The sequence below is a fragment of the Podarcis erhardii genome (genome assembly GCF_964252035.2).
Source record: "Podarcis erhardii genome assembly, chromosome: 10".
Lineage (NCBI taxonomy): Eukaryota > Metazoa > Chordata > Lepidosauria > Squamata > Lacertidae > Podarcis > Podarcis erhardii.
Genome location: NC_138500.1, coordinates 16,659,715 through 16,681,899, shown reverse-complemented (window position 1 = coordinate 16,681,899; position 22,185 = coordinate 16,659,715). Strand labels below are relative to the sequence as shown.

The window sequence follows — 22,185 nt, the reverse complement described above, 5'->3', positions numbered from 1 at the left end:
AACTTTAGAATTCCTAGCCTCCCTTCACCAAATTTAGACTCAATGCTTGTTTCAGTGAAAAGAGAATACAAAAACGTGTTGCATTAGGGAAAACTGCTTTGCAAAATGGGGCATATTAGCAAATTGCATACAGAAATGCATATATAAGGAGAGATTTGCACTAAAAGGCTGGTGAATCTTCATGAAGACTTTAATTCCCTATCCCTGGCAAACTCATGTGGAAAGGTGGAGAACTGAATTTGTTGTTGTTGTTTAGTCATTTTGTTGTGTCCGACTCTTTGTGACCTCATGGACCAGAGCACGCCAGGCACTCCTGTCTTCCACTGCCTCCCGCAGTTTGGTCAGACTCATGTTCGTAGCTTCGAGAACACTGTCCAACCATCTCGTCCTCTGTCGTCCCCTTCTCCTTGTGCCCTCCATCTTTCCCAACATCAGGGTCTTTTCCAGGGAGTCTTCTCTTCTCATGAGGTGGCCAAAGTATTGGAGCCTCAGCTTCAGGATCTGTCCTTCCAGTGAGCACTCAGGGCTGATTTCCTTAAGAATGGATAGATTTGATCTTCTTCCAGTCCATGGGACTCTCAAGAGTCTCCTCCAGCACTATAATTCAAAAGCACCAATTCTTTGGCGATCAGCCTTCTTGATGGTCCAGCTCTCACTTCCATACATCACTACTGGGAAAACGATAGCTTTAACTATACGGACCTTTGTTGGCAAGGTGATGTCTCTGCTTTTTAAGATGCTGTCTAGGTTTCTCATTGCTTTTTTGAACTGAATTTGAGATTGGGAAAAAGAGAAACTGAAACTGACATATCTGCCCACACCCACGAGGAACCGATCCTTCCATGTGGCATCAGCTACTCTCTGGAAGTCCCTGCCCATTGGTATCAGGCAAGCACTTTTGCTACATTGTCTTCGACACCCACTGTTTTGTTTAGACTTACTCAATTTGTACATTGCATGACACTATTTTCCTCTTCTAGGGGAAGGGCATAAACAGAGCTTTGGGGACTGTGGGGCATTTTAAAAAATAAAATAAAAAGAAGACAGCAAATTAGGTTCTATTTTCTGCTCCCCACCTCCACGGAAAGGGATGCAGAGCAAACTAACAGCTACAGCACAGGACACCGTGGTGAATTTGGCACTCGCTTCCTCTCTTGCCCATATTGCGCTCAGGCAGAGAGGTGGAAGTACTGAGCTCTCATCCTGCTGGGTCCTTGGGATGGAACTTTCTCCTTTCAACCTCATTCCTTCCACTATGGAGGAAACAGATGGGGAGGTGGACAGGCTCCATATGCTCTGTTCTGCTTCAACACCTCCAGGCCACAGGTATCTCTTTTATTTGCAAGTCTTAACATTGCACGGTCACATGCTGTTCGGTTTCAGGAAATAGTCCCTGCTGTGGGTGGGGTTCTGGGCCAGATGGGGCACAGCTGGGGGCACAGCTGGGTCCTGGCTCTGGAGCAGCCAAATCTGTACCAGGTTCAGCAAGCAGGGCCAGGCCAGGCCAGGGACAAAGTCTAGGCAGGCTCTAGATAAGGAGGGCAAGGATGTGATCAGCACCACGGAGAGCTCAGAGTGCATCTGAGTGCCAAACAAGCAAAACTTGAATATTGTTCCAACAACTATTAAACTCTTGACTGAGTCTTAAGGAGGTATTTGACTCCCTTTGGGCTGTTGGCTCCACCCCTACAGTGAGCGAGAGTGTCACCCTTAAAGAAGCCTGGCTTGATTTAAAGGTGGTGGCTTCTGAGCTGGTGCCCTTGGGCTGTGGAGCTACTTCTTCAGCCATAAGGGTGGGCTGCTCTTTCTAGTGATGTGAGTTCTGAGAAGGCAGGAGTGTTGGTTAATGATTCTGAAGCTGAATCAACAGAATTATAGTGTCCCGATCAAGGGAAGTGACAGTACCACTGTATTCTGTCATGGTCAGGCCATGTCTGGAGTACGGTTTCCAGTTCTGGGTGCCACAATTTAAGAAGGATATTGACAAGCTAGAAAGTGAGCAGAGAAGGGCAACCAAGATGATCAAGGGTCTGGAAACCAAGCCTTATGAGGAACGGTTGAAGGAGCTGGGTATGTTTAGCCTAGTAAAGAGGAGACTGAGATAGCCATCTTCAAAAATCTAAAGGGATGTCACATGGAGGATGGAGCAAGCTTGTTTTCTCCTGCTCCAGAGGGCAGGAGTCAAACCAAGTTACAAGGAAGGAGGTTCTGGCTAAAGATCAGGAATAACTTTCTGACAGTAAGAGCTGTTCAACAGTGAAACGGACTCCATCGGAAGCTGGTGGACTCTCCTTCCTTGGGGGTTTTTAAGCAGAGGTTGGAATGTCATCTGTCATGGATGCTACAGTTGAGATTCCTGCATTGCAAGGGGGCTGGACTTGGGGCCACTCCCAATAATACAATTCTATGATTGTCTTCCTGGGTGGAGTCTTGGTTTCTGTCTGTTGTCTCTTTCACTGAGGAGGGTGGAACTGAAGCTCTGGCTCTTGGGGGGTCTTGGGTGATCTGCTAGCTAAGGTGTGGCCAGGTCCAGACTTCTTAAGTGCCCTGGGGATGGGATCATTTCAGAAAACCTCCAGCCTCTTCCTTGGGGTCTTGTGAAACCTCCCTCATAAATATAAAGTTCAATTTGCTCATGCAATACTTTCACACCCATTATTTTTTAAAAGTGGGATTCATGGATTGTAGCAAATTTTGACAACAAATAACTCCTTCAAAACAGACTATGAAAATTACCTACCAGTAGGGGCAGGGTTGTTCAGAGGCAGGGCTCTGCTTTCACAGGGTCAAGGAGACAAAATTGGCAGGAGGACTCAAAGGGGCAGCAGCCTCAATACTGAATATATCCAAGACCAAAATAAGTCCACAACTTGCCTAATGTGAAAGTCTGACCCAAACACCCATGAATAGTTTCATTACTGTGAGTATTATGAAGCTGCAACTAGGTAGCCAATGTGTTACAAACCTAAAGAGAAAACATACATGAGGATCATTGTTGGAGAGTCTTATCCAGGTTCATCCATCTGAGGTAGTGAGGTGGGCCTTCTTAATGGTGACACCCCAGCCATGGAACGCTCTCCTCGCAGATGCTTGCCTGGGCTCTATGATCTTTCTTCGCTTTTTGCTCTCCTGGGCCTTTTAATTAGAGCTATTGTGGTTTGCCCCCTTGCTTGGTTTTCAATGCTGCTTTATTAAGCCTATGCTGCTTCACGAAGTATCAGGCTAATTTTTTGACTCATGCCGTTTCTGCATTGTTTTACCTGATTGCTGGTGACTGCATTCATATTGTTTTAAATTTGTGAACCACCCAGAGGACATGGTTAATTGGGCAGTATATAAAACACCAACAAACCAAAAGATAAATGAAAACTGATCAGCACCGCAGAAATTCCGGAACACTCCAACAACATGCTTCACACCACACAGTGCAAACAAAACATGGAAACAATCTAGGCCTGCTGTTTGATATATGTTGTGGCTTTGAAATTCCCACTGCTTGATAGATCGCAGCATGAGGACCCCTGACTCATTTTTCTGAACATGCTTACACACCTCTGCAGGATGAGTCTCTCTGGTGTGTTTTTTGTAGAAATGTGCTGATCTTGTCCAGATAGTCCGTTATTAAGGATTTCCTGGGCCTGCTCGAAAATTTATATCCCTTCCCAAACTAACCACACTCCATACAGGATCCTACCAAGTGGCAGGTTTTTTTAAAAACAACAACAACAACAACAACAACAACAACAACACACACACACACACACACACACACGAGAGGCTCCCACCCTAACAAGCTGTGGACCCCCTCCTCAGTTCCTTATGGCCTTCAATTACCTCAACACTCCATAGTCAAAGCCAAAAAACCCCCACCCCATGCCTCAAATGCAATTTAAAGTATAAGTATTATCCTAAATGATGTGGAGCTCAGGCACCCAGGGACCAAATCAGATGTCACATACTATTGCCTGTAACCTGAAAAGAACAGGAACAACATAAGCAGTTTGGGTTGGAGGAAAAGTTCTGAGGGAAGGTAGTGATTAAATCATTTCTGCACTCAAAATCACCCTCCTGAGGTGCTTTTCTCCCTGTGAGAGGAAAATATACAGGTACAATTCTCTGTTCAAACGTACCATCTTTGGGAGTGTGCTGTGTGTCCTTTAAATCTTAAGGACCTATTAGTCCCATGTGAAACTTCCTGTATGCTATGGTTGCCAAGGGAAAAATCTACTCAGATCGCCTCTTCAGGGCCTTTTCTGTGGTGGCTGTGCTCCTGTAGCAGTGCCTGCCAAGTCAGGGATTATGGGAGTTGTAGTCATAGGTTTCTCACTTCTGCTATAGAAACTAGCTAGAGTGTTGTATACTGCCCACTGCTGTTGCTGAGATTGCAGATGGAACTGTTAAAATTCTTGTTAAAGTTTTTTTTTAAATAGTTTCTATGCTGTTCTGAATTATTATTGCCCCTTTGTGAGGAGCCCTGAGGACCTTCATTGAGGAGAAAGCTAAGGACACCAAAAGAAGAAGAAGATGCAGATGATGATGATGAAGAAATACGGCCAATTATCCGCTGCACAACTATTGAAAATAGTGAAAGTACACACTGTAGTTTCACAAGAGACAAAGGTTGAGTCTGATCAAGCATAATCAGTGCTTGCCCAGATTATTATTATCTCTATCAACTTTCCAGGAACTAGGGCTGGAATTCTCCTGAAACCAGTAATTCAAGAGCTTCCCAATGTTTCCATCGGCCTTTACTGCTACATTACAATTTGTATAAGTCAGTATCTTAGCCTCTGAATAATGAATGGTAAATAATGGAAAATCTTCATTATCCTATTAAAGGCTTTAGCTTTTGACTCAGACAATACAACTGAGAACGACGCAATTTCAAGGGAAGATCAGACAGGTTTAGCTGGAGCATGAAACTATGGTTTAGGTCAGGAACAGAGAGGAATATTGCCTTATTCTAAGAAGCGAAAAGGAACAGCAAACCTAAACCTTATGAACAATATGGGTTCCTTTAGAAACAGAAATATAGAACAAAATTGTTATTGTTTTATTATTAATAATAAATACCCGCCCTCCACCTTTAAGGTCACAGAATGGGTTACAGCAATTAAAACCCAGCATTAAAAACAGTTTAAAACAGTGTTCAGTGACAGAAATAAGGTGGGTCCCAAAATTCTGCATCTCGAGTGACAAAAGTCAGGTGCATCTAAAGGACTTTCCTCTGTACAAAGTCATCTGTACATATCATACACAAGTTATTGTCTGCTACAGTGTCAGGGTTAATGAGAGGGTGGAGAGGTAGCTGTGTGTTTTATTTGAAACACTCAGTTTTACTGAATCCTTATTTGCTTCCGATTTTAGCAGCAAAAAGGAAGGCACTTCGTTGCAAAGTGCACCATCAATTACAAAACTTGTTCCCAAACCTTAAAAACACAAAAAGAATCTTCACAGCACTCGGTGGCTACACATGGCATCTAGATAACTTTTTCTATACAGTTGAAGCTTCAAACCTTCACCTCAAACCAGCCAGAAAACCATCAGTCCACACACATGCAATGCAAAATTTGAGAAAAGGTCAGGGTTCAAACTTACAGAGGGGAAATGGGGTGGGGGAATGTCAGGGAGGAAGTGGCAGTGGAAAGGGGGTGCGGAACACAACCCTACCTTAAATAATTCAAATTCCCTCTTTGGCATCAACAGCTAGCGATATAGAACAAGCATTTGAAATTATTTGAAACGCACATAAATCCACAAGCAGACTTTGAATCTAAATAATGCAGACAAATGGAGGGCTTAAATATATTTAAAGACAACTCTTTAAATGGACGGATTCTGCTCCACACAAGGAAGAATCAAGTCAGCTTGTAAATAAAAGGTGAAGTGAATCTGTATTGCATTTGCAGGATAATCTACTGCGCTCTGAAACTGACACTCACAAACGCCATTTAATACAAAGATTAAATGAGCTCGTCAGGATGGAGTCATTCAGTCAGGCTGCTGCAGCCCGATGGTTTAACAAGAAGAATCCAGGGAAGATGTGTATTTGGAGTTGGAGTTGCAGGATGGCTGTTCGTCCAGATGTTGTTACACCCCTAGAAGTAGCCTAGCTTTGTTGGGGGGGGGGGGCACACTTGCTTGTTCTTCTGCCCTGATGGCGCCATTGCCAGGCTGATCTCTGCCTGAAGGAAAGCTCTCCACCTGACCTGTTTGACTCTCTTCCGCAACTGCCACGCTGAGATAGAACTGGCTTTTTACCAGACCCCCAGAATGAGCTTGCTTCGCCTGGCGTTCCTGGGGTATCATTCTACAGATCGGCCTGAGCCTTTCCCCTCATGGGCCTCACCCCGCTTTCTCCTGCAAGAACCATCTACAGAATGGGGGATACATACCTGTATGGTGTGTGTATACGACGGCTCCGCACTGCTGCTTTCCTGAGATCGGAGAGGCTCCAAGATGTTGTTTGGCACGAATCCTGTGACCCCGCTGGCGTTTTGGACTTTCCACCACTGCTTCCTGTCATCGAGAACCTGGAGCAAAGCAAACGTGGTCATAAGGAAATGGGAAGTCAGCTTGTCACCTACGTGATAGGAAAAAAACAGGGCATTCCCTTACCCTAGAACAGAATATTGCCCACCATGGTCTAATTCTGCCTAGCAACCATGCTCCATACAGGGGCTCTTCCATCACCTGCAATCTGATTCATCTAAATGGATTGAACCCGGTGTCTTCTGCAGGTTCTCTTCAGCATTATAAAAAGGATTCTGAATATTCTTACATTTCCAAATATAGCTACAACGGACTAGGCTTTTCCTGTAATTTGCACGTTACAAGCAGTTACAACATGCGACATGCCCAGTGATATATTTGCAGACTGACTGCAAGTGTTTTGAGGAGTATATAGAAAAAAAACTGATTTAAACAAACCTTTGTTTACAGCAAGGTTTTATATGCTTGCAAGGAACCACCAGGGTTTCCTGGGGAAACATTTTCAAAGCTGCACACCTAAAATGCAGCTTTTAATCAGCTGACAGCCTCCGTTGTGGGTGTTCTCTGTTTTAGGAGGGTCCAGAGAAGAGTGGATCCTGCATGCAGGAGGTCCAAGGTTCATTTCCTGGCATCTCTAGGGGGATCTGCTGGCAGGTGCTGAGAAAGAACTCTGGAAAGCCACAGCTACTCAGAGTAGACCAGAGTCTAAGAAGAGCCTGCTGGCCAAATGCCTGTGGGAAGCCTGCAAACTGGACATGAGTGAAATAGCACTCTGTCCACCTACAGCAGAGGAGGGAGAAAATAGCCACTATGACTAGTAGCAGTGGATAGCCTTGTCCTCTAGGAACTTGCCCAATCCTCTTTTACAGCCACACAGTATACTTGAAGGAGCGTCTCCACCCCCATCGTTCAACCCGACACTGAGGTCCAGCACCAAGGGCCTTCTGCCGGTTCCCTCCCTGCAATAAATGAGGTTACAGGGAACCAGGCAGAGGGCCTTCTCGGTAGTGGCACCCACCCTGTGGAACGCCCTCCCATCAGATGTCAAAGAAATAAACAACTATCGGACTTTTAGAAGATATCTGAAGGCAGCCCTGTTTAGGGAAGTTTTTTATGACTAAGGTTTTAATGTATTTTTAATCTTTTGCCGGAAGCCGCCAGATGGTTGAGGTATTAATAAATTTAATAATAATAATAATAATAATAATAATAATAATAATATATCCAAATATTCACTGCCTCCTGTGGCAGTGAGTTCCATAGTTTAACTATGTGCTGCCCAAAGTAGTATTTTATTTGTGTTGGGAGCTGCACAGAGTGGGGTATTATTCTAATTCTTATTCTTTTGGTCACTGAAAGTGCGTGAGTTCCATATATCATGAGGGAGGGAGATAAACTTTTCTATATCCATTTTCCTAATGCCATGCATCGTTTTATACATTTTTCTCACGTTAAAGCAAAAAGACCTCTGTGAAATTAGATAAAGGAGGGGTGGGGGGCCTGTGGCCCTCCAGGTGTTGCTAGACTACAAATCCCATCATCCCCGACCATTAGTCATGCTGGCTGGGGCTGATGGGAGTCTGCAGGGTCATACGTTCCCCCAGTCCTGGGTCTAAAAAGTTCTTTGCTCAATTGACAACGCATCTCCTTCTGTTCTAATGCTGTCAATTCTCTGAATGCATCCAGGGAAAAAAAAAAAAAGCATGCAGCTGAACTAATCACATTAAATGCAAATTTCCCTAAGCTCTACAGAAACTTTTAGCAACACGATTCAAGAAGTGTGCCGCACGGAGCAGAAAATTACCGGGGAAGGGGAAAGGTCAAAACAAGCACTGCATTACCTCTAAAATGTCATCCTTCAAGACAGAAAGTTCACTCTGGTTTCTTCCCACGAAGTCGTACTTGGTTTTGGCATACTTCTTGGTTGTGGTTTTATGCGCATCATAATTTCTACAAAGCAAGAAGAGGCCAGACGTTATCCGGCTCCTTTTGCAGGGGACCATAGCTGAGAAGAGTGAAGCAGCAAGCCCTGCCTGCCGGCAAATATCATTAGCAACGATGATTTGCCCAGAATTTACTGCCATGCCATGCAATAAGGCATCCATCACAGCAGCAAAAAAAAGAAAAAGAAAAAGAAAAGCTGGCAATGGACAATAATACCATTAACCACTGAAGCAGCTGCAAATATGAATTGAATTTATGACAGCGGCTGGGCGTTCCGATGAGCACTGCAGGTGTATTCAACTTGCAGAACATTGCATCGCATTTAAAGCACAGCAATTCGCCCCAAAGAAGTGGGGGAAAACAAGAAATGTGTAACCATTTGCAAATTGTTGAGGGAAAATCTCCAATAAGCCAGAAGCTAAGGGACACTGGCTGCCCTGGCTTCAGTTTCCATAGCTCTTTGGATTGTTAAAAGGTAAAGGAGTAAAGGGACCCCTGACCATTAGGTCCAGTCGTGACCGACTCTGGGGTTGCGGCGCTCATCTCACTTTATTGGCCGAGGGAGCCGGAGTACAGCTTCCGGGTCATGTGGCCAGCATGACTAAGCCACTTCTGGCAAACCAGAGCAGTGCACGGAAACGCATTTACCTTCCCGCCGGAGGGGTACCTATTTATCTACTTGCACTTTAACGTGCTTTCGAACTGCTAGGTTGGCAGGAGCAGGGACCGAGCAACGGGCGCTCACCCCGTTGCAGGGATTTGAACTGCCGACCTTCTGATTGGCAAGTCCTAGGCTCTGTGGTTTAACCCACAGCGCCATCTGCGTTTGTCAGTCTTTGGATTGTTAGCCTGACACTATTGTCCCCATGGTTTTGAGCGTGGGCCAAAGGCAAGCCCAGGTTGAAGGAGCAAGACATTTCTTCATCAACAAAATAAAAATAAAAATAGGATGTCTGTCAGAAGCTATGCATTGTATTTTCTTTTTGAAAAACATTCTTATTTTAAAAGTTTAGCACGTCACACTTCACAGCCCTGACTCTAAATGCCATCTGTCCTCAGCCTTCAGGAACAGGGAGGTGGAAAAAAGCTTTTAAAAACCCCCGAGAGGAATACTGCTCCTAATAAATCAGTCACAAGCACAAAGTAAAGGGAACCCAACACATAATGAGAAATGGATTGCAATGGTTGTGCAACATCAAGTGCCGACGGCACATCACAGAGGCAGGAAACGGGTTTTCATCACCATCCATCCATTGTAAACTACTGATTCTGAGCACACCTTTTGGGTACTCCAGTAGCTACCTTGTACTTTTTGGTTAGCTGTGGAGAACTGTTCCAGTTTACTTGAAGAGGGGAGAAGAAGGAGAACAGAAAGTTGACTGACCCTCACTTATCCAAAATGCTCCTGACTTTGTCACAATAGCCAATTGTCTTCTGCAGATGTGGGCCAATATAAGCAACACCCCCCATTTTCCTCACTCTTTGGTAATGTACATACTCTGCGTTCTTGCTCACCCACCCGAAATCATTTGGATAAATGAGGTTCCCCGCATTGAGATATGAAGATATGTGCCTGAAGGTAAGCACTTCGCTATGGCGAGATGGAAAGAGCCATAAGTAAACACAGTCCAAATAATCAGCAATCCTGATCACCCATTTCACACGTAGCGTTTGGTACTCACAACAAGAAGCCATATGGTTCTCTAAAAACAACCCTGTAAGTATTTGTAGGTGTTTGCTGGTTTTGCCAAATGAGAAGCTCACCTGGGAAACCAGGTTGAGCGCTAAGCAAGCCTGAATTTTATCAATGCCTGGTTGGGAATTCTGTGTATCCTGCCTTGGGCTTCATGATGGAAGGAAGGTTGGATATCAAATGTGTGTGCACGCATACATGTTGTATGTACCTAAATAAATACACATTAAGACACAAAAGTGGTGGCAAGCCAGGGATAGTTTATTACAAAAAGTATTCAAATGGTAGTATAGATTAGCTTGATTCTCCTCCAGACAGGGGCAGCTAGAGAGCTGCGACAGTCTCAGTTTTGCACCTTGTCAGCAGGAAGGAAGAGAATGGGGACAAAATTAGACTTAGTTGGCTCTGCCTCTCTCATTGGCTCTGGCACCACCTACTGGTGGGCTCCCTGGTTTCTGCCCCATCAGCCCCAAAGGGGACCAGCCACCACTGTCTTCAGCTGTTGCACCAAGCAATTAATATGTTCCATTAGCCGGGAGGGATGAAATTTTAACTCACAGAGAGAGACACACAGAGAGACAGATAGATTGTGGGGTGGGGAGAGACAATGGCTGCTTTGGTTTGGTAGCTCTGATATGTTGCAAGTTGCCCACAGGCAACATCACAGCCTAAGGCAGAATGTGGAGTCCTGGGCACATTCATGCACATGCTTCTTAATGCTTCCCATCACCTGAAAAGTTACCCTAATATGGGGACACGAAACGGGAGAGGGAGATGCTGCAAAACAAAGCACTCTAAGAATGAGGAGTAATTAACAAGGGATTGTAAAACTACCTGGCCGACAAGGAATTGATGGGCTGATTTGGAGAGGTGGCTGCCTACCATACATTTGGTCTGGGAAGAGATGAAGTAAGTGGCTTTCAGCCCTAAACCTGAGGCTACCTGGACCAGGTGATGTGTGCTTAAGATGGGGGGCACAAACAGGTAAGACCCAAGCCTCATAACCAGTGAAAATGGTTAGGGATTCATGAGCCAGTCCAGAATTCAGAGACTTCCACCCATAGGCTATGAGCTTCTTCTCCCATTGACTCTGCAGTGTGGAAGCCAGTCCATGTAACCAGATCCCAGGCAACTGCAGGGAACATCTCTCTCCTGTATTTATTTTGCTGAAGGCTACAGCAAGATCACATTTTTTTAAAAAAATGGACACGCCACTGTTGACCTTGGCCACAGACGACAAGGGAATGGGTTGTTTGGAAGTGTAATAACGTTCCAGGCTCCAATTCAGAGCATACGACTCAATTTTTCATCTCTATTTAGAAAGCAAACATTGATAGTAGTGAATTAGGACATAATTTGTCAGAGGCCCCTTAGAGAAAGCAGAGTAAAAGCAGAGTAAAAGAGGTTTTAGATATTAGCTCTAACACAGAGAGAGGATTGTCTACTTCTAGAACCAATGGAGAGAAGTAGAAGTAAAGAGGCAGGCACCCTCCACCCTAAAAGCAACCGGTTGGGACTGTTCTCCACAGCTGTGCACATGACATCCACTGAAATGTTACCTATCTACATGTCGGCTAACAGTTTGCTTAAAAGCGGCTACAGCTGCCCCCTGGTCCGGCAAGGGCCCTCGCTTGTAAGCTGTGTTACTGAATGCGTACCCTTCAGACGGAGGATAATCTGAGATACTGGAATGCTGAAAGAGAGAAAACAAGGAACTCTTGTCAGTCACAGAAAGTCCACAGCTGACTTTCCATTGCACATAATGCACAGCTTCTCTGCGCACTCGCACCACAATCGTTGTCTTAATTGTCTTAAAGGCTACATCACACAACGATGGAAAACCTGGCAGGGCAAAGCCACCTTGGGGGTGCCTTGGGTTCACGCTGGCAGGTTCACAAGCCTGCAACACACGGAAGTCATCAGCTCCAGAACACTTTCACCATGCTTTGCTTCTAGTCTTCAGAGACAGGAGATGGTTCACCCTGTGCCTTGCTTCCAAGAACGCGAGGCAGAGGTTTGAAGGAAGCCTCTCTTCATACACGGTGCACAATTCCTTCGTGACTCATATCAGCGCAAAGCTTCCACTTCCACTATATTCTCTAGTTGATCGCAGCCCAGAAGACAACAGAAGCTAAGTAGAGAACATACTACTGCCGTCTTCGCCAATCCAGTGCCTTCCAGATATTGCAGACTACAAATCCCATCAGCCATGGTGGCTAGGGCTGATGGGAGCTGTAGTCCAAAATATCTGGAAGGTATCAGAAATCTGTTTCAGAGTGTTCGGCACAGAAAGCTGCCTCCTACTCTGGTCCCTGTATCCCAGTATGTATTGTCTACACCAGGCATAGGCAAATTCGGCCCTCCAGATGTTTTGGGACTACAACTCCCATCATCCCTAGCTAGCAGGACCAGTGGTCAGGGATGATGGAAATTGTAGTCCCAAAACATCTGGAGGGCCGAGTTTGCCTATGCCTGGTCTACACCGACACAGAAACATAGGAAGGTGCTTTGCACTGAATCAGACCATTGGCCCATCAGTACTGTCTACATTGACTGGCAGCAGCTCTTCAGGTTTCCATGAGAACTTCAGGAGACACTGGCCCATGGTCCATCATGTCCAGCATCTTGTTCTCATGTTGGCCCACCAGGTGCCGTGGGATGCTTGCAAGCTGGGCCTGAGACAACAGTACTCTCCCTCCCCTGTGATTCCCAGCAGCTGATATTCCAAAGCATAATGATAATGATAATAATAATAATAATAATAACAACAACAACAACAACAACAATAACAATAATAATAATAATAATAAATTTTTTATTTATACCCCACCCTCCCTGGCCAGAGCCAGGCTCAGGGCGGTTAACATCAATAAAATCACAGTAAAAAACATAATAGGGGGGAAAGAGAGGGGGGAAAGGAAAAAAAAAACCAACCAATTTAAAATACAGATTAAAATACAATTTAAAATGCAGCCTCATTTTAAAGTAGCTGATAAATCAAGACTATAAGGGGAAGGAAACATAAGGGTCAGACCGAGTCCAAACCAAAGGCCAGGCGGAACAGCTCTGCCTACAGGCCCTGCAGAAAGTTGTCAAGTCTCACAGGGCCCTGGTCTCTTGTGACAGAGCGTTCTACCACATCGGAGCCAGTGCTGAAAAGGCCCTGGCCCTAGTTGAAACCAATCTAACCTCCTTGAGACTTGGGACCTCCAAATTGTTGTTATTTGTGGACCTTAAGGTCCTCCGCGGGGCATACCAGGAGAGGCGGTCTTGCAGCTACGTGGGTCCTAGGCTGCATAGGGCTTTAAAGGTCAAAACCAGCATGCCTCTGACAGTGGACGAAGAACAGGGAACCTCTCCCATCGCCACCTGGAGATACCTGCGAGGAAATCTGCATACAAAGCAGATGCTCTACCCCCTGGCTATGGCCCCTCCCCAACCTGACTGTCAGTGGTTCTCCAGAAACTCAGGCAGAAGCCTAACCCAGACTCACTACCTGAGCCTTTTAACTGGGATTGTCAGGGACTGAGCGTGGGACACAGCACTGAGCTATGTGGATGCTTCCTGGATCTGCAATATGGATACCAGCTGCTGCAACATCCGAGAGCAGATGCTACACAATGTACTTGAGAGCACCAAAGTTGCTAAGATCCACTAGCTACCACCTGGCATGTACCACCAGGGACATGAATTGTAGTCACTGGGATGACTCCAGTGTGCTGCAAAAGCACAAAAGTCTCTTAATAATTGCAATGGAAACAACTGACACCACCTTGTAGTTCATTACAGTAATTATGCACAAGCAGGAAACCTATTCAAAGTAGCAGGGGCTTTTTGGGGGGGGGAGGGGGAATGCCAGCAGATGTCTCCGCAGCTTAAGCTAGGAATAATTTTCAGGAATCAGAATTTCTGATGTACTTTCCTAGACATCAGATCAAAGCTTACTTCTCCGGGTTAGGCACTGTAACCATGGCAGCCACAAGTATGCTGTTAACTCGCACTGGGGTGCATTTTTCTGTATTAAAAAAAAAAAGGATGCCCTGCAGGAAAAAGACAATCTTGTGGGGGTGAGCTCTGAGCTTAGGGTACACAGAAGTTTTTTCATGCCACTGGCTCGCTGGGGGCATGCGACTCCAGTCTGAAAAGGAAATGGAGGCCGAAGTTTCTGTGTCGATCTTTTCCACACCTTTCCATCAAAGTAAAAGGTTGCAATCTGTCAGCACAAATTCAGGGCCTGGAAGATGGGCAGAGTCTGAATGTTCACTTAAGAGTTTTGGAAGGCCTCTAACGTGCACCTAGATGAAGATGCCAGAAGCCAGTGTCATTCCTTCACAGATTTCAGTTGGATACTGTGAAACCTGGCAATTTTCTGCTCCTGTCTTACTAGGAATCAAGCACTGTCTTCTGTTCCTCTTGCACTACTATTGATTTCTGTACATATTGGTAATGGTCACATTTACATGTCAAGCTAAACCATGGTTTAGTGTGATTTGCACATTCTCCCGCCCCTCTCCTCTTTCAGCATTGGACGACAACTTTGAAAGTGGATAGTTGTTGTTTTTTGCAGAATCCTGGCATGCCATTGCATGCAAAGCAGGCATTGTGGTTTATAATAACCCACGGTTTGAAGTTGGCTTGTTTTGAAACATATCAGAATTTGTTCTTAATCAGAACCACTGGGATCCAGTGAAATGGAGGCTACATGCTCTCAAAGGCACCCTCCAATCTATACAGGTGGCAGAGGCATGTCAACTTTAGAAAAACTCAGGCTTGTTTCCAGCATGTCACACTAAATCATGGTTTAGTGTGAAATGCGAGGCCACCATATTTTATTCTTTGAAGGGAGAATTCAAAGATGCACTGAGCCTCATTACATGGAAGCCAGGCTGCAGTCAGGATTCCTTGCTAGCAGGTGCTGCTAATAAGTGAACAGAATAGCACAGAGTTCTTCATAACTATCTGGTTACTGCCTTCTCACCCACCCCAACTGCCTATGCGTACCTTAGTGTCCATGAACTGTTAACATCCAAAGTAAATAACCTAAAAAAGCACCGGTTTGTGTGTTTTTACATTCAGAAGCTTTCGTGCGCTTATAAAGAACATTGTTCTTAAATAAATAATAACATCCTTAAGTTACTCCTTCTTCCCCTTTAGGCATCCTGCCATGCTCCCTTCCACCATAGCAAAAATCTAAGATATTGGCAGGTTCACGTAAGTACAAGAGAGAGAGAGAGAGAGAGAGAGAGAGAGAGAGAGAGAGAGAGAGAGACTTTTTTTAAAAAAACCACCATCAACAGGAAACATGGATGGGCAAAACTGTGAGGTTCAGACAGATGGGAGTGTTGAGCAGGTCCAGATTTAGGTTTGATGAGGCCCTAAGCTACTGAAGGTAACGGGGCCCTTTATATGTCCAGCTGTCCTTTGTCAACAACAAATTGTTGCTGTTTTTTTGTGTTGAATATATGCTATATGGTACTCTCTTTTGGGGGGCCCAAGAGAGTAAATCTGGCACTGGTGTTGAGTATTGCTGCTGTGGGGCAGAGGGGGAGGGGGCACCAGCTGCTGCTATTAAAAAAAATCAGTTTTTTAAAAATGCACCCACTGGCCCCACCTTGGATATGGCCCCCAGTCAATATCCATCTTTAAGATGCTTCACAGGTACCTAGTCTTGGATCCATTAGCTTGCCTGTGTTTGCAATGGCTGCCTCTTTCCCCAAAGGAGTTAGCAGCCAAGGGGTTGAAAGGAGGAAGAAGTAGATGCCAAAGGGAAGAAAGGATGGTGGTGCTTGATGTTAGAATTCCTGCTCCATGATTGCAGTCATGGGATTTTTGTCTAACACATGACGGTATATGTTCTGACTCCACAGAGTGGGAAGTTCTGGAGTTCCGTTCTGGAGCCTACACTCGAGTAGGACCCTGGAAGAGACACATGCCCGACTGACACGTTCTCTCCCTCCTGGTCTTTCGTTCGAGCAGAAGAAAGCTCATGAAGCTCCCGAAAGAGAGAATATGCCAGCTGGGCATGTGTCTCTGCCAAGGTCTTACTCAAGTGTAGGCTTGAGTGTAGGCAGTGTTCTTTACACTTGTAAACAGCCATAAACAGCCATCGTAGAAGAGCTGTGTGGATCACATCGCATGCCTGTTTCCCGCTGGCCTGATGTGGACAAACCTTCCACCTGGGCTTAGCAGCTGGCGGCAGCCCTCTTCCCTACCTCGGTTGATAACCTTTTCAACTCTTGCTTCCGCTGGTGCTCAGCTACGTTTGCCACCGACTCGGCTAGCTGGTTGAGCTCTTGTTCCTTTGGGGATCCCATGAAGCTCAGAAGAGGGGGCTCCCATCCGTTCCTGAACCGTGGCACGTAGGGTGGGATGAACTGCTCCTTGGGCCACTCTGCTCTGCATTCAAGGAGGAACAGGTTTGAAGACGTGACTAGGTTGCCCACTATGAAACAACTCCCCAAATATTACTACTAAATTATGGTTACCAGATTTTTTTTCAATGAAGCCTGAGTAGCAACAGGGAGTCAGTAGTGGGGATGGTGAGGCAAAAGACCCTGGGCCCAAGCACACATGCACATTGTATAAAGGTGCAAAGCCCTTCTTTCGCACCCTGTGAAACATAAATGCACAGAGTTTTTTAAAAAAACTGGGCAATGGCCGCCCGCCTGTGACTCCCAAGCCTCCCCTGATCAGTCACAGTAAAGGGGGAAGGGGCAGGAGATCTGTAGAGACAAATGTCCCCGGTTCCCCTTGGGCAGTGGTGCGGCAGCAGCAGCGGTCAGCAGCCCAGAGCCAGCCTGGTAGTGCAGTTGGCTCTGGCTGGCAAGCAGCTCCTGAAGCCAGCCAGCCAAGGGCCACCAGGCTACTGAGGCTGCCACTGTTTCCCAGGGACAGATTTGCAAATCTGGGGACACTCCCGGGACAGCATTTCTCCGGGGACAGATTTGCAAATCCCGGGACGTCTGGTAACTCTATACTAAATTATCTGAATTACTGCAGGAAGATTGGGAAGTGACTCTCAACCTATTGGGTGGCTCTTTAAAAGAGGACTGGACGAATTCATGAAGGATAATACTATCAAGGGTTACGAGCCACGATGGCTGTGCTCTACACCAGTGTTTCCCAACCTTGTGCCTCCAGCTGTTTTTGAACTACAACTCCCATCATCCCTGAATAACAAGACCAGTGGCAAAGGATGATGGGAATTGTAGTCCAAAAACAGCTGGAGGCCCAAGGTTGGGAAACACTGCTCTACACAGTTGGATGCAGTAACACTTCCTTACAACCAGTTGCTGGAAGGGAAGTGAAGGGGAGGGGAGGGGGAGTGTGATCTTATGCTCAGGTCCTGCTTGCAGGTTTCCCACAGGCATCTGGTTGGCCGCTGTGAGAACAGGAAGCTGGACTAGATGGGCCATTGGCCTGATCCAGCAGCCTTGTCTTCTGTGATTATGTTCTACTCTCTGCTGCAAAAAATAAGCTTTGCTAAAGCAAGGGAGGGGTTGGGGAGAACAGCTACTAGTCTCAAGAGTAGTTATTTTTTTAAAAAAAAACAACACCTGAGATTTTAAAAACTTATTATTATTATTATTACTATTATTATTAAAATTTCTACACCACCCTTCATCCAGAGATCACAGCGCTGTTTATTATAGAGCAACTAATGTACAACTAGGATTCTCAGAATGATGCGTCATGTTTATTATCTTCCAGTATGTCAGGGACAGTATACAACCAGATCATTTTTTAATTTTATTTTTTTGCTTTATTGCAATATTGCATTATATGCTGAACTATGCACCTAGGTAAATGAATGTTTATCATCATCATCATCATCATTATTTTAAAAACCACACAGACAAAACTAGGAAAACACAATGCTTTCACTTTTTCAACACTTGTGTTTCCCACAGCGTATCTCTGTCGGCAACTTCTAACTAGACGGGGATTTCTGGAATCAGTGAAGATATTCCGCTGAGATCAGCTGGCTCTCACTACGTGATGTTACTGCACCAGAAGCAGGATTTTCCTCACAGGGTTAGAGATGCCTATGCACCATGCATAGAAAGCATTGCCCTGTGGTTTGAATTACTGCCTTTTCACATACAGCTCCCTGAAAGACACTTTATGGTTTCCTTTTTCTCCTTTTTTTGGGAGGCCATCTCTTATTTATGGGTGTTGTCAAAAATGGATGAAGGTAATAAATGCCATTGAACCAGTCCTAAGAGCAGGTGGAATTAATAGGACACCAGTGTAGTTTTTGCTTACTTATAGGCACGGTGGGAAGGTGAGGCGAGGGCAGGGTATTTTAAAAAAATAATAGTTATATCTGCTGACAAGTGTCACAGCTACAGAATAGCTCTGAGCTAGGATAGAGCAAGGGACAGAGAGTGGGTGATTTTCACGAGACTTTGGGCTGAATAGAATGGGTAATTTTCCACAAGTCCCTGAATAGGATTGTTAAAACGATCTAAGCTCTTTTGATTTGGTGTGAGGATAATTTCCAGGTTAACTGGAGGTGAGCTTCAGACAACACCCCTGTCTCTAAACTTTCCATCGCCTGAACCATCATCCCACTCTATGAATGCCCATCTAAAGATGACCTTATCAATACAGTGGTACCTCAGGTTACAAACGCTTCAGGTTACAGACGCTTCAGCTTACAGACTCTGCTAACCCGGAAGTAGTACCTTGGGTTAAGAACTTTACCTCGGGGTGAGAACAGAAATCACGTGGTGGTGGTGTGGCGGCCCCATTAACTAAAGTGGTACCTCAGGTTAAGAACAGCTTCAGATTAAGAATGGACCTCTGGTATGAATTAAGTTCTAAACCAGAGGTACCACTGTATAGGAAGTCACATGCCAGTTCTCACAAGGCTCGCTCCGAGACTCCACCTCACCAAGTGCAGCTTATTCCATGGCATGGCATGTGCTCTTCACATTTGTAAGGCAAGTCCATGTTGTGGTGGGATCTGCAAGCCCCATTTGGGGCAGTTTTTCAGACTTTTGACCAGCGAGTCATCTCAGGCCTATAAGAACTGCTGCTGCGGCTGCTACCACCTAGGAGGACTCCCCTGCTCAGCGCCTGAGGGCCCCAATCCTGCCACTCACCACCTGGCCCGGGGTGGGGGCCTGATGGGCTCTATAAAGGACTGCTGCTGCTGCTGCTGGGCAGGGAGGGCTCCGTTTTGTTTTGTTTTTGTTTAAATTGCTGTTATTTTTAGCATTTTAAACTGTGATATTAATGCTGTAGTCTTAGTTTTAGATTTTGATTTATGTGGAAATTGTTTCCCATTTGGTTGTGTGTATTTTTTTGATGTGGTTTATTTATTGTTTATGACTTTTGTAATTACAGTGGTACCTCAGGTTAAGTACTTAATTCGTTCCGGAAGTGCGTACTTAACCTGAAACTGTTCTTAACCTGAAGCACCACTTTAGCTAATGGGACCTCCTGCTGCTGCCGCTGTGCCGCCGGAGCACGATTTCTGTTCTCATCCTGAAGCCAAGTTCTTAACCCAAGGTAATATTTCTGGGTTAGCGGAGTCTGTAACCTGAAGCGTATGTAACCCGAGGTACCACTGTATGTAAATCTTGTTATGCTGTAAGCCGCCTTAAGCATTGTTTTTTAACTGTGGAAAGGCGGCATACAAATAAAAAATGATGATGATGATTATGTTTTCAGAACCCTGATCCCATGGCAAAACAACTGCGGGAGGGCCGTAGCTCAGGGCGTAGAACATCTGCTTAGCATGCAGAAGATTTCAGGTTGAACCCCTGGCTTCTCCACGTAGGACTGGGAGATATTCCCTGTCTGAAATCCTGAAGAGCTGCTGCCAATCAGTGCAGACAATGCTGAGCTAGATGGACCAGTGGTCTGACTCTGTTACTAGACAGCCTCCTATGTTCTCAGCATTCACACCAGTGTGCACAGAATAATAATAATAAATTAGTAATTATTTTTTTTTGTATCCTGCCCTCTCCGGCCAAAGCTGGGCTCAGAGAAAAAAACAGGATGATGCCCGTGAAGCATAACATAGCTCATATTGGTAGATAAACAAGCCAAACATGTTAATTTCCTTTTACCTGGCTTTGGTCCACGTGTCACCTAGAGACACCCATAGCTGTCCTTCGTCACTTGTGACGGTGTAACGCAGGAAGTCTATTGTGTCTTTTGTTAAGAGGGGGCTGAGGACTGTGCTAGCGAGCTGAGGCCCTCCCGTTGCCTGCACCACCTACGACAAAGAGAATTGAAAGCAGGCTTATTGTTGATATGGTAGGAGTGATCATGGATGTTCTTGAGCCTGGCGTTTGAGGAAGCATTGCCAGGGAAGACTCTCACCCTGTGTTTTGTAATTGGGTTCAAGTGTAAAAAGGAAAATCGCGGCCTTCTCTTTTAACATACATGCAAATGAGGCTGGAGTCCTTTCTCAGCTGCTGCTTTTATGTATTTTAAAGGGAATTTTCAATGAGTTGCACAGGCACATGCTTTGCAACTGAAACTATTCAAGCGTTTGGGACCCAGTTCCAATTTCTTTTCAGCATTTTTAACCTACACTTGGCCAAACGGAGCCTTTGCAATTGATCGGACAAGATGTCAGCGAAACAGCAATGCGTTCTGAATCCAACCGGCACAGTTGCAGGAAGTTTTTGATGCAGGGGATGCCTCTACTAATGGGATTAGAAGGGTCATGATATTTCCCAATTCCTCTTCTATCTGCGGTGCCCCCACCCAATACCCTCCAGAAGAGGTAGAAGGGGGCTTCAGGGGGGAAAGCCTACATCAATTGCTACTAGGTAACAATGGCTATGAACTGTCCCCATTGTCAAAGATAGTATGCCTCTTAAAACCAGTTGCAAATCACAAGTGTAGAGAGTCGCTGTTGTGCTCAAGTTCCTGCTTGCAGGGCTTCCCCTGGCCAATATGAGAACAGGATGCTAGACTAGATAACGTTTGCACTTACAGAAGAAATGGGGGGGGGGGAATTGTCTTTCTTCTTCTCCAGTTAGCAGAAGTGTCCCCACAATCCAAAGCTATTCCACAAATGCAAGAGCACAAACTGGGTTCCACCCAAAAGTTTTTTTTTTAGTGTAGACAATGCTTTTCGTTTTCGTGGCATACATCATCTCCATTGTCCATTTCCCATTTGATTAATTTTGAAGGGATCAGGAGCTATAAGCGGGGATAGCTCAGTCAGCAGAACACAAGAATCTCAGGGCTGTGGGATCGAGCCCCACATTGGGCAAAAGATTCCAGGCTAGATGACCCTTGTGGTCCCTTCCGATCATAAAGTCTATGATTTTATAAAATGTTGTGACATTTTATATCTAGAAATAATCTTACCATATTTAAAGGGGTAAACAGAAAATGAATCAATTCAGATGCGCTGGATTCTGGATGTGTGACTTTAATTTAGCCTGCAGGAGAAAATAACAGAAAGAGAAAGAGAAATAACTATTTTAAAGGCAGTTCATGGGAAACAACAAATCTTAGTACTGAAACATGCAGGCTTTGTTTAGAAGGTCCAGGGCAATATTTAGTTGCTAGTTAAAACACTGTCAGCTAGCAGGAAAGCTCTTTGACACTGCCTGTCAAGGCAGAGCATCAAACCTATAGCTTTTTATTTAAGCACAGTCCACAATGTCTCAGACTGGATGATGTGTAAAATGCCTTGGGCATGCAAGGTCCCTCCTTCTCTCTTTGATCCTTGCATAGAGATGTCCTTTTTATTTTCAGGCAGCTATGCTCCACTTCCACTGCTGTTGGTTGTATGCCTCTGAATACCAGTTGCTGGGGATTACGAGTTCTGTTGCGCTCCTACTTCCCACGGGTATCTGGTTGGCCACTGTGAGAATGGGATGTTGGACAAGAAGGGCTCTGCCTCCCGTTCCAGCAGGGCTCTTACGTTTTGCGAGTATTTTGCACACAGCCACTTACCAGAAGGTTGAAGCCGTGTTTAAATTTTTGCAAACAGTCAATAAATTCGTCTTGAGGTGGAGGTTTGGAGCGGAGAGTTAAGACACCCTCTGGGGAACAAAGAACAAAAGAAAATCACCTGGCAG

At 45.2% G+C, this 22,185-nt stretch overlaps 1 protein-coding gene across 1 annotated transcript in view; it reads right to left on the bottom strand.

Moving 5' to 3' along the window:
• Positions 1-22,185, bottom strand: part of EPS8 (EGFR pathway substrate 8, signaling adaptor) — a 139,326-nt gene that overhangs the window by 11,966 nt on the left and 105,175 nt on the right. Inside the window, 8 exon segments of the mRNA XM_081879423.1 lie at positions 6,396-6,533; positions 8,334-8,442; positions 11,689-11,822; positions 16,342-16,525; positions 20,209-20,357; positions 21,467-21,510; positions 21,513-21,540; positions 22,061-22,149. Coding sequence (XP_081735549.1) covers positions 6,396-6,533; positions 8,334-8,442; positions 11,689-11,822; positions 16,342-16,525; positions 20,209-20,357; positions 21,467-21,510; positions 21,513-21,540; positions 22,061-22,149 — 875 coding nt within the window.